A 12,505-nucleotide genomic window follows, 5' to 3' on the forward strand; every position below is an offset into this window, starting at 1 on the left:
TTTTTTTTTTTTTTTGGAGCTAATTGCACTTGAGTCTGAAGAGAGAAGAAAACATCTTGTTCCAGAAAGAAAAATGTCTGTGGCAGCGAGCTCCACTGTCCTACTTGTTTGTTTGTTTGTTTTTTAATCACCTTGACAGAAGCTAGACTCATTTGGGAAAAATGTTACCACCAGATTGCCCTGTGGGCAGCCCTGTGGGGGCATTTTCTTGATTAATAACTGATGTGGGCGGACCCAGGCCACTGTGGGTGGGGCCACCCCCAGGCAGGTGTTCCCGAGTGCCTAAGAAAGCAGGCTAAGCAAATCATGAGGACCAAGTAAGCCGGTGTTCCTTCAGGGCTTCTGCTTCAGTTTCTGCCTCCAGATGCCTGACCTGAGTCCCTGTCCTCAGAGATAGAACGTAACCCGAAGATTGTAAGCTGGAAAAACCCCTTTCATCCTCAAGTGTTTCCTTTTGGTAACCGTGTTGTATCACAGCAGTAGAAACCCTAACCAAGACAACCATCCCGCTCCATTTCACACAGAGAACCACCCAGCTGGCATGCAGGTCTCTGCTGAAGTGATTTCCTCACGGCAATAAGTTACAGTGTCAGGTGATGGTGGGCGTGGCTGATGGTGTGATGCCTCCCTCTACCCCAAACAGCCCAGGTCCTAGGCTCCAGTTCCTGGACTGTGTGGCTTCACATGACGAAGGGTCTTTGGGTCTGTAAATGTGATTAGCAGAGACCCTGGAATAAGAAGGTTGTCCTGGATTACATGTGTGACGTCACCTAAGGCCATAAAGCCAGAACTTTCGAGCAGTGGATGGCGGAGATGTGAGAACAGGAGAAAGGGACAGAGAGATGCCCTCTATACAGGAGCCAGGGGCCACAAGCCAAGGCATGTGAGACACTCCCAGAGCCTCCAGAAAGGGTTCAGCTTCACGGCATCCATGCTGGGTACATCTGTGTTGTCTCCTCAGCTGAGGTCACTGAGGTTTGTTTCTGCAGTGACAGACAGCAACAAGTGAGGAGTGTTATGGGTTGAAAGCTTTGTTAGCTTCTCTGTCAGAACACAGTCTTCTTTCCTCAACCCCCATGTCCAAGCCAACTTTACATGCCAAATCCATCCTTAGAAATCATACCAGGGATAATAGCTGTCTTCTTCCGAGGCCTGGCTTCATGTCAGCACCTGTTGGATCCTCAAAGCTTCCCTCCCTCTTTACAGTGATTCTTACCCACTAGGCATTGGCTCCCATCTATTAGAAGGAGAGATTAAGGCTCAGAGACGTGAATGGACTGTAGAGATGGAGGCGTTAGGATTCCAACCTCCATGCCCTCTCTTCTAGGGGGCTCTAGGATGAGTTTACCAGTCCCTCTAGAATCAGGCTTATGATCTCATCCCACAGTCCTGACCCAACACAGTTTCTGATGTGCGGGCTGCTGCCCTGGGTCACAAGGCAGTCAACAAGGCAACACCAGACCCTACATTCTCCCTCGGAGCACTCGAACTTTAGAAATCCAATCTCTGTTGTTTATTGTCCACCTCTGCTGCTGCTACCAAGTGAAGTCAGGCTCCTAAGGGAAGGACTACGGTGGCTGCCATCTGTTCCCCACATACACTGTAAAACTAATCACACTTCTCTGTCGGTTACTCTTCAAACACAGACTAGAGCCTGTAGCGGATACCTGTTCTACCTTCCTTGAAGTACTAGCCCCTGGGGCGTGGCCTCGGGGCTACCCTTAAGACCTGAGATGCTCATAGACTGCCTTCTTTGCTCCCTGTGGGCTTGGATGGTGGGACTGATTCAAGCGGCGAGAGCAGCGTGGGACAGGACCTCAGCCTTCCAGAACCTTATCTCTTCTGTTTAGTGAGTTGTCTTTTCCAATTTATGTTAATAAATTCCTTATAACTCCCGTGGATTAAACAGATTCCCTTGGATTTCTCGCTATAAGAACCTGTAAGGATGTGGCCCCAGCTTGACGCTGCAGCCCCACCTTAGACCCTCTGCCCCTCACTCTCACTTCAGTCTCCTTCGTTCTCCTCCACGGCCGGCCTCGAGTACTCCTTCCACAGGACCTTTGGATGTGCTGTCTTCCATCTGGAATGTTCTCTTTTCCTGATCACATCCTCCTTGGCTATTGCTTCCCTGGCATGTCTACCTGGTGTCTGGGCTGGGTGGAGGTCCCTCTGTGAGGCTCTGTCGCTGTTCTCAATACTTTGCCCTTGTTTAGTAGTCCATCTGTAACTTGGAAGGTGTGATTATTTGGTTTGTCTCCTTTCCATGCCCCATGTGTTTGCCCAGGGACTTTATTTGTGTACATTGGTGTCCCCAATGCTGTCATGCAGCTAACATGAGGACAAGACTCAATAATTATCTCCTGAGTGAGAAAGTCAGGTGGCCCCCACTGTGAGGTGGACCTTATTATGTCCATTTGTGTGTCATGGATTACTGGGGTTGTTAGGATCAAAACCCAGGCCCTGGCAGCTTTAACTAGCTAGAGTTGGCCACCCACCCTCAATCTGCCAATTAAAGCGATAAGTAATAGTGGAAAGCAGAGAAAGGAGTCTTACTCAACATGACCATGTTGGGAAGAGGAACAAATAAAAATGTCTAGTAACTCCATGTCTGGTTTCACGGTCTTGACATAGGTTTAAGCAGAGAGCAAGAGGCGTCTGTGACTCACAGTCAGTGTATGGTCTGCCTTCCACCATTGCCAGCTCTCTCCTGCACTCTTCTTCTTCTTCTTCTTCTTCTTCTTCTTCTTCTTCTTCTTCTTCTTCTTCTTCTTCTTTCTTCTTCTTCTACTTCTTCTTCTTCTTCTTCTTCTTCTTCTTCTTCTTCTTCTTCTTCTTCTTCTTCTTCCTCTTCCTCTTCCTCTTCTTCCTCTTCTTCCTCTTCCTCTCCTCCTCCTCCTCTTCCTCCTCCTTCTTCTTTTGAGACACGGTTTTCTCTGTGTAGCTTTGGAGCCTGTCCTGGAACTCACTCTGTAGCCCAGGCTGGCCTCGAACTCACAGAGATCCGCCTGCCTCTGCCTCCTGAGTGCTGGGCCACCACCACCCGGCCCATATCATTTCTTGCTGGGAATCAAAATCTCCCTCTGGCTGGCCCCAGCTGGAGATTCCTGGAGAAACTCCAGCTCTTTGGGGACCATTATTTTAGCAGTCTGAGATCACAAGTGTCTCTCTTTAAAATATCTTTTCTCTAGGCTGGGAAATTGGATGCTCAGGCATAGTAGTGCACATCTGTAATCCCAGTCCTTGGGGAGCAGAGACAGGCAGATCTCCAGAGCTCATTCACTGGTGAGCCATCCTAATGTAATTGGTGAGCTTTGGGTTCAGAAAGAGGCTCTGTCTCAAAAAATAAAAATGGAGACAGCTAGAGTAAGTCATCAGAGACCTACCTTTGGCATTTGTGATTCCTGCCCTTCCACACACACCTGCATGTACATGATCACTCTCTCTCTCTCTCTCTCTCTCTCTCTCTCTCTCTCTCTCTCTCCAAACACACCAATTTTAAAAAGTAAATGAAAGGTTTTCTCTCTGGCCAGGGTGTCTACAACAGAAGAAAAGAACAAAGAACCAAATGGTTCCAGGGTGTGATCCCGCATTAGCTTTCCAATCCTATAGGATGTTGTGGTTGTTGCTGGGGTGAATTTTGTCTCGCATTATTTGGGGGGAAAGAATTGAAACGTTGTTTAAAAAGATAAAAAAGCATTCTGAAATGTATTTAAGCCATAAGAAAAAAAAAACAAAACAAAGGTGAGGACTCATGACAACTTGGAAAGTGGGTATTCTTTTTTAAAAAACTGCTTATCTTTAGGACCAGGGCTGCATAATTAGGCAAGACATTATTTTGTTTAATTTTTCTTTGCAGGACAGGCCATATGTGATATCCTATGTATAGAACACCAGCCATGGCTGACGCCAAAATTATCCTTGCTTACCAACTCCATCTCACACATTTCTAAAATGTTTCTAAGGCTTCTGCCACCAGGCTTTTTAGCATCTGGACATCTTTTGATATCAAGGGGAAGTTGATGGACTCTGTTTCACTTAGAAGGATTTCCAGATAACTTTCTTGTTTGCTTTTATTAGCTGTTTCAACAATTTGTATAGTTTTGTCAAGAGTTTACCTTCCAGAATTCACCAGAAAGCACCTGCCCTTTCATCCAAATTTATCTAAAAATAATAGTCCTCCTTCCAACCACACTAGAAATGTATGCATTTTTTTCAAAGCCTCATTTGAGAAACACATTTGTTGTTCACTGCCTTTCTTGGAAGACTCACTATTTGAAGATAAAACAATAATTTTGGGGGGAGCTTTTAGAATGCAAATTCTGTGGTAATCTGACCATGCATACTGCTTTCTGCTGTATCTCCACTACCCAGTTTATGGGAGACAATAAATGTTTTCAAGTGAACAGAGGTAAGTTTATGTTTATTAAATTTTTTACATTAAAATACTACATGTTTATTACAGAAGTTTTGGGAGAAATAGAAAAATAAGAAGGCAAAGAAAAGCTTGTACTGCTAGATAACTACTGTTCATGTTGGTATATTTCTCTAGACATTTTTTCTATTGTTGTATATATATATATATATATATATATATATATATATATATATATATATATATTTATTTATTTTTACAGCATGCTGTACATAGTTTTCTAATACATATACAAATACTTATAATGAATTTAGTACATATGCCTCATGGCATCAAACATTCTGACCTCCTCATTAAGGATGGATGTACATTACTGCACAGTGAAAATGAGCCACCACTGATGGAGCTGATCTTACTAGGAAACATTGCCAAGGCAGAAGCTTCTATCTCTCAGCACTTCAGGAAAATGTGATGGTACAGTTGCCAGAGACAGAGAATCCACATCCAGAACTGAGCAAACAGTGCTTAAGTATAAAAATCACAGGGCCTGTAAATCAACAGAGGGATGCTTGTCCAGGTGGGCCAGGCTTTGGGTTCCAATACCAGCACTGTAAGTTTGTATTTTTTAATCTTTCTGTTTTTGATGGATCCTGGAAATCCTAGAATGATTTTCTGTGTAGACATAAGCACTTTTGCCTTTAGAAAAGTTACAACTATGCAATGGTATTATAATATACAGGAGAAGCCAAGCATGGTGGGGTATGCCTGTAATCCTAACATTTAGGGAATGGAAGCAGGGAGATCAGGAATCAAAGGTATTCTTGGCTATTTGGGAAGTTTGAGATCCAAATGGACTATACCAGACCCCATCTCATAAAACAAAACAAAACAAAACAAAACAAACAAAAAAACAGATAAAATAAAATCCGTGGTCTTGATGCTTCTAAGGTTAAGAGGGGAACCCCAACTTAGTTTCCCCATTACGACCCTAAATGACCTTTGGTGATAGGAAGAAGAAAAATTTATGGGGCCAAAAGTCCTGCAAGGGGATTGAGGTCAAACATTCCATTTCCTCACTGAGAAAAGAGGGCCCTCATTTCAACCCCCACTGTAGAGAGCAAGGGATATAGGGACTGTGCTTTGGAGAGCAGAAGTTTCCTTTCAAGACACGCTGATGCATTTGTCAAGTGGATAAGCTGTTGTTCCTGGACTGGTTTTTACATTCTGTGCTTGAGACTCACATTATAATGAACCCAGCTCTCCTGCTGGTCGGGTAAGGGATGAGCAGAGGCAGCCCTGGCCATTCACATCACAGTCAAATGATCCATGGGGACACAACACTTGGTGGGAGGCTGTCTATCTAGCAAATGAGAATGCCCACTGGGTGGCAGGAGCCTGCCCTGACCCCCCACATACACAGAGTTATAGCTCATATGTCTTATGACAAATTGTGAACACTCCACTTGGAAATTGCCACAGAGCAAATTCAAGTGAATTTCTCATTGCTCACTACTGCTACTGCCCATGTTCAGTTGACTTTCAGGGTAACCCGGCTGCATTTTGTCTCTCTGGGGGAACTTCAACAATAAAATATTTTAGATAATCTATACACTCTTTTATCAAACCAATTTGACAGCCTGAAAGTGAATGTGTCCTGTAACTGTGAAGATTAAACCAAGTGATATTTAGGGCATGTTAAACAGCTGGTAATTTGCTAAATACTTCTAGACTATTTACTAAGACATTTTATTTGAAATACAATGCTTCTAATAAAATCATAGACTCAGAGTTTAATCTTTTTGAAGAGAATCTAAGAAAAGTTTCACTGAGGTCCATGTGAGGTCACTGTTGATTAGCCTGGAGTAAAAGAGTTGTTGCTCTAGGTTACTTGTGGGCAATAACAAGATCTGGGATTTAGGAATTTGAAGGATGGTAGCAGGGATTGGAGCAGAGAGACTGCCAGAGCTCTGTCTTCCTGGAGAAACCTGGTTTGCACTGAGACCCAGGCATGGTTATTGGGTCCTCTGAGTCTATTCCTTTAGCATTCACCATAGCACCTCCCACAGCACACAATCTTAGAGGTTCACACAGGAAATGGAGGAGAACATTCTCGAAAAGAGGTCTGTGTTCTCCGCTGCCCTTATGAGCTTCCCACGACAATCCTCCTGCTGATGGCTCCTGGCAGGGTGTAGATGAAGAGGACCAGGAAGATGATGAGGATGATCAGAATGAAAGCAATGATGATGTACTTCTTGTAGTTCTTCCAGATGAGGTGGTACAGGCACTTGAAGGGGCTCACGAACCACGAGAAGGAGGTGTCTGGGCGGCTAGGGAAGAAATGAGGGAGGAGGGTCATGTTCAATACCCAGGAGTCCCAAGCCCACAGGAAACACTTCTTATACCGTCTTTCTGGGGACCCATAGGCAACGTCTAAGTATAGGGGTGAAAGACCATTCTGCCTGAAGCAACAGGAATAGAACAGTTTACCAAGTTTACCATAACGACTCCTTCCTGGTGTTAAAGTTTACTCTGAATAGAAGCAGAACCCTGTTAGAACCCAGCCAGAAGCCCATACCCTCCATCCCTTCGTCTGTCTCTCTATGACCAGCTCAAGCCCTCCTTCTGCATGAAATCTGCGCTGACTACCTCGGTCCATCAGGAATCCTGCCTCCCCTTGACTGGCCCCCTTTCTGACTACAGCACGTTTGTCTTCTGTACTCATTACTATGTTATGAGTCTCCACGCTGTGTCTCCCAAATAAATGGAAAGCTTCTGGGAGGCAGAGCTTAGGCCTTATATTTCTTTTGTGCCCTCCAAAGTATTTTTATATTGAAAAAGGTTTTTCATACAAATATTATGATCACAGTTTCGCCTCCCCCAACTTCTCCCAGATCCTCCCCACCTCCCCACCCACCTAACTCCATGCCCTTTCTTTCTCTATTTAGAAAACAAACAAAAAGTAAACCAGAACAAAAACAGAGGGAGAAATAAATAAAAGAAAGAAAGAAAAAAGAAAGAAAGAAAGAAAGAAAGAAAGAAAGAAAGAAAGAAAGAAAGAAAGAAAGATACACACAGAAAGACAGACAGACCTAAAATCTATAGAAACACAAAACTGGAAACTGTAATATACAACAAGAGACCAGTAAAACAACAACAACAAAAAAAGCCCAAACAAAGCAATGTGAGACAAAAAGTCTAAGAATCCCATTGAGGTTGTTTTGTGTTGGCCATCTACTACCCTTAAGTGTGGTTTATATACCCAGTGAGACTGTATTGGAGAAAACAACTTTTTCTTCTGCAAACAGCCATCAGTTATAGATAGCTTCTTGGTTTGGGATGGGAACATGTGTCTGCTTCCCCCTCTCATCACCGGAACCCATTTTTACTTGAACTTGTGCAGACCCTGTGTGTGCTGTCATAGTCTCCGTGAGCAAAGTATGTCTGAATGGATGCTTTAATAAACAGCTTTGAGCTAATGAGTAACTAAGTACCCATTGTGCTTCTAACATTATGAGAGGTGGAACATGGGTAGAGAAAATACCATGTACCCTGGGTCTGGGGAGAGATAGGGCAAACATAACTCCAAAAGTCATTTTTACATTTCAGGTACATTTCATTTTTAATGACTTTGTAATCAAGAATCAAGTACAATCAGGCACCATTATTTCCCTAATAAGGGTGATTCTGTGGATTTAGTTTTTAAAGTAATGGTGTATCAAAAAGAAAATGTTTTCATCATGTCAAAAAAATAAAAAGGAAGAAAAATGGCAAAATGAAGTTGATTAACTGACTGTGGGGTGGTGACCAAATTGATGATGGGCACAAGTTAATATGGAATATTGTGCTGATTAGAACAACTAGGACAATGAAGTCTAACTTTTCAATAAAGTGTGAAGGGTTTAAGTCAATTCTCTAAGTGTGGTTAGAGAATGCATAATGTGAGTTAAAGATGGGTGAAGCACTCCGGGAAGGCTGGTGAGGCATACTACAGGTGCACATTCCTGCTCCATCTGCAGACAGTCGGAGATCTTCAAGGCATTTTTTCAATTATAAAAACAGTCAACTACACAGGTTGGATGACACTAACCTCCTGACCCCTGACTCCTGAGTTCTCTGGGAGGTAACAGGAACGCCAGGACCCCAGAAAACCCTGGGGGCTGCAGAGGCCCTGCCCTTGCCCCAGGTTCCCAACTACAGCCCAGCCATACTCACTTGGGCTTGGCCAAGGGCTCAGGCTCCTTTCGGGCTTTCCCAACAGGGTTTTTCTCAGCTTCTTCTGCTGTGACCAAGTGGAACTCAGCTTCAACCTTGCCCTGCATCAGACAGAAACGTCAGTTTCTAATCCCACAGACCTGTTGGGGGAAAACCCAACTCTCTAAATGTGCCATCGTCTCGGAGATTACCAGGAAGTATTTTGACTAGTCTGTTGGTTTCTTTTGAGAAGTATCAAAAAAAAAAAAATTTTTTTTTTTGGTCCTGGGAGAAACCATCTTGTGGGGAATCATAAAATTCCCCAGGGTGGGGCTGGAGAGAGGGCTTGTTGTGAAAGTGTGAAGACCTGAGTTCAGATCCTTATCACTCACATAGAAGCCTGAGGTGGCAGCATGTATAAGTCCAGTAGTGAGGAGGCAGAGGCAAGTGGGCGGGAGGGGGGAGGGGGGCTTCTCTCTTTGGGTTACCTGTGAATTAGAGATTATATGACTATTTGGTTGATTTCCTGTTCCACTCAACCATATCCTGTGATTTAGAGATGTCTCTTAAATACATGAATATGTGTAGTCTCTCATTCTCATTGAGAAATTATGGTAGTCAATGACCTACCTGCGAAGTTCTCAGAAGATATTTTAAAACTGCAAGAAATAAGTAATATATAGATTCTGTAGTTTACAGTTATTCCTTTACACAATTATCAGCATATAATAATTCTACCAAGTAATTCAAATTGCAGTTATACATCTTGTCTCTGGCTCATTTATTCTATTATCTCTCAGTCTGTCTCAAAAATCAAGCAAGGTAGCTATCCTTTTTCATTTTGTTTTGTTTTGTTTTTTGAGACAGGGTTCCTCCGTGTAGTTTTGGTGCCTGTCCTGGATCTGGATCTCGCTCTGTAGACCAGGCTGGCCTCGAACTCACAGAGATCCACCTGGCTCTGCCTCCTGAGTACTGGGATTAAAAGCATGTGCCACCACCACCCAGCTGGTAGCTATTCTCTTTAGAGATGGAGAACTGAAGCCAGAGATCAATGTTTCCAAGGATATACACACAATAAGCCATCCAACTAGAATTTGAATCTTGGTCTGAAAAACATAGAGGCTCCTAATATTTCCATGGTAACAAACTGTCTGGCAACTTATCCATTCATTTGTTAGATATTGGATTAGAAGGTTTAAAATGTTCTTCTCAGATGATTCCATGATGCCTTCATGATACCACCTTGAGTCTTGATGTCCCCATCTGTCAGCTGCTCTAGAATGAGCTGACTGTAACATCTAGGTTGTGCTAATGACATAGTTAGAGCTCAAAGAATTTGTTTAAAATGTTGGACAACCCAAAGCAACATTAGATGCCCTAGGATTCAGAAATGTTCTTTGTATGTTTTGTGCGTGTGTGCACGTGTGTGTGTGTGTGTGTGTGTGTGTGTGTGTGTGTGTGTGTGTGTGAGTCAGAGAACACCTTGCTGTAGTCAGTTCTCTTCTTCATCCCATTTGGGTCTTGGGAATTGCGCACCGTCCCTCAGACTCTGCAGCAAGCTCCCTTACCCACTGAGCCATCTTTAATAACAACAAATAACTGTGCCTTTTTTGAAAAGTTCTGAAGGGATTCCACAATCTTTGCCATCATTCTGGCATTAGTATATGTATTTGATTCCAGTTTATGGACAGGAAATGGATCTCTTGAAGATGGCATAGAACAGTGTAACTCAGTATAGACAATAATTGAATGAGCATAACTTAGTGATCTGTATTGAAGCAATGTGACCTTGAGTGAGTGGTCTGTCCTCTCTGAGACTCACTGTCCTAAGGATGTTTATAGTATAGACATACCCCATCCGCCTCCCCCAGCAAAAGGTTGCTTTCAGACACACATAGATGAGTCCCACGGGTCCAGAGTGAAACAGGAAATCATAAAAAGAAGGCTGAGCACATAAATTCTGACCTCAGCATAGACTAGAAGTCATCAGTTGTAATTATGGAGAGCCCTGCTTATTCTAGCCTCGGGAAGCCAAAGGGGGAAGGTGTGACTGTCGAATTCTGATAAACACTGTTCCTCATTGCCTATCTCTGTACCCAGAGGGCTTCACTTCCCACTCTATCATCAGTATTCAGCCTCACACCAAACAGAGGTCTTAAGCTAATAATATCCTCCAAATGTAATTTAAAAGCAGGGCTAGAAGGAAAAAAAAAAACCCACACAGACAGTTTGAGAGACTACCCATTAACCTCATGACATCTGTGGATGGGGGAAAATGATAAGGAAAGGTCTGTGAAGAGAGTGTGGATGTTCTCTACCTCAGTTACTGTTTATGAACTGCAAACTTCAACACCCCGGGAATGGCTATCAGGTAAGCTGAGAAGAGACTGTGTTCAGAGCGGACACACCTTTTTCACCAATAATTGATTATTATTGCTCATTAAAATGCGACCTCACTGGTATTAAAAGAGTCATTTGCAAAAAATTCATGATGGACTGTGCATTGGTAAAATAATTTAAGGAAAAAAATATACATGGAGAGTTGTAGTTTGAATCTACAGACCCACGTTTTCATGCTTGTCCCTTAGCTGGTTATATTATTTTTCAGGGACTGTGGAACCTTCAGGAGGTGAGATCCAGATGATTGAAAGTAGGTCACTAAGGATGGGTCTTTGAAAGTTGTGTGAGGCTCCATCAGCCTCATTCTCAGCTTTCTGGTCCACCATGAAGGGACTGACCTTTGCCACACACTTTCACCTCCATGTCTTCCCTGAAGATGGACTGAAACCTTCTGAAACTGTGAGGCAAATCCTTTCTCCTCATACTGTTTGTCACAGCCATGTCAAAGGAGCTGCTTCATCCAGATGTCCAGACATGTGTGTCCATTGTATATACCTATGTTCTCAACCTAGGGACTTCACTTCTGAGTATCCGACTTACATAATGATTCAGAACTCAGTAAAGGCTTTTGTCCTAAGCATGGTCATTCTTGAAACACCTGTTCAAGTTGTCCCATTGCTTTAACTAGGTGTCTCAGACTCTTCCTGGATTATTTTGGTGATAGGTCTGAGGTCACTGCTTTTGGTAGAAGATGATATCTAGAAAATACAATTCACGCACTAAAAGTTTTATTTGCTACCGGGTGATTTTGATCCTAGGTCCTTCCAGAGGGTACAGTTAGACATGTATTTTCCAAAAATTCTATTATTAGTCTGCAGTAACACAGTTAAGAATAAGTCAAGGAGGACAAGTTTCATGATGATTCTTACAATAACTCTTGATTCTAATCTTTGGTGATTAGCAGATATGATTAAGTAGCTATTCCATCATTTTGGGGGCAGGAAAGTAGGGCAATCATATTTCTGCTTTATGAAGGAAAGGTCTTAGATGGAGAGAGAGAGAGAGAGAGAGAGAGAGAGAGAGAGAGAGAGAGAGAGAGAGAACAAGATCTTCGGTGGTTATAAAAAAGCAGTAGGTAAAAGTTGGCGGCAGCAGAGTTCAAAATGCCAGTGTTGCCTGACCAGCTCGTGCAAAGGGGAAAACAGCTTTGCAAGGAAGAGATCTTACACTTGCCAACCTAACCAGCCTAGCAACCCAGCATCACCTACAGCAGGATCATTGGTTCTCTAGGAAGTAAACAGTACCCTGTATCAAATAGACTGACTTCAAATTCTCAACACAGTAGCTTTTGCACCTAACCTCATCCAGAGAAAATATAGGAAATAGAGATTAAGATAAGCAATATCATGAGAAAGCAACCAGAAAATTCAGGGGGGTGGGGTGGGGTAGGGATGTCTGTGCTAAAATTAAACAAGCCAAAGGAGATAGAGCCACCAAGAGCAACACATGGACTAGGATTTCTTTTTTCATGAAAAAAGAAACAGCTGTAAAACACACTGGGGGGGGGGGTCAGGGTAGTAATGGCAAAATATTTTATAGGTA

The 12,505-nt window shown here is 43.0% G+C and overlaps 1 protein-coding gene across 1 annotated transcript in view; it reads right to left on the reverse strand.

The window, feature by feature from the left end:
* Positions 1 to 6,512: 6,512 nt before the first annotated feature.
* The window catches only part of Fer1l6 (fer-1 like family member 6), a 119,609-nt gene continuing 113,616 nt past the window's right edge, over positions 6,513 to 12,505 (reverse strand). The window contains exons 39-40 of the mRNA XM_059247020.1: positions 8,585 to 8,685; positions 6,513 to 6,699 (exon numbers count right to left, since the gene is read on the reverse strand). Of these exons, the coding sequence (XP_059103003.1) occupies positions 6,513 to 6,699; positions 8,585 to 8,685 (288 nt within the window). The remainder of the gene's footprint in view (positions 6,700 to 8,584; positions 8,686 to 12,505) is intronic.

Source organism: Peromyscus eremicus, chromosome 20 (genome assembly GCF_949786415.1).
Source record: "Peromyscus eremicus chromosome 20, PerEre_H2_v1, whole genome shotgun sequence".
Lineage (NCBI taxonomy): Eukaryota > Metazoa > Chordata > Mammalia > Rodentia > Cricetidae > Peromyscus > Peromyscus eremicus.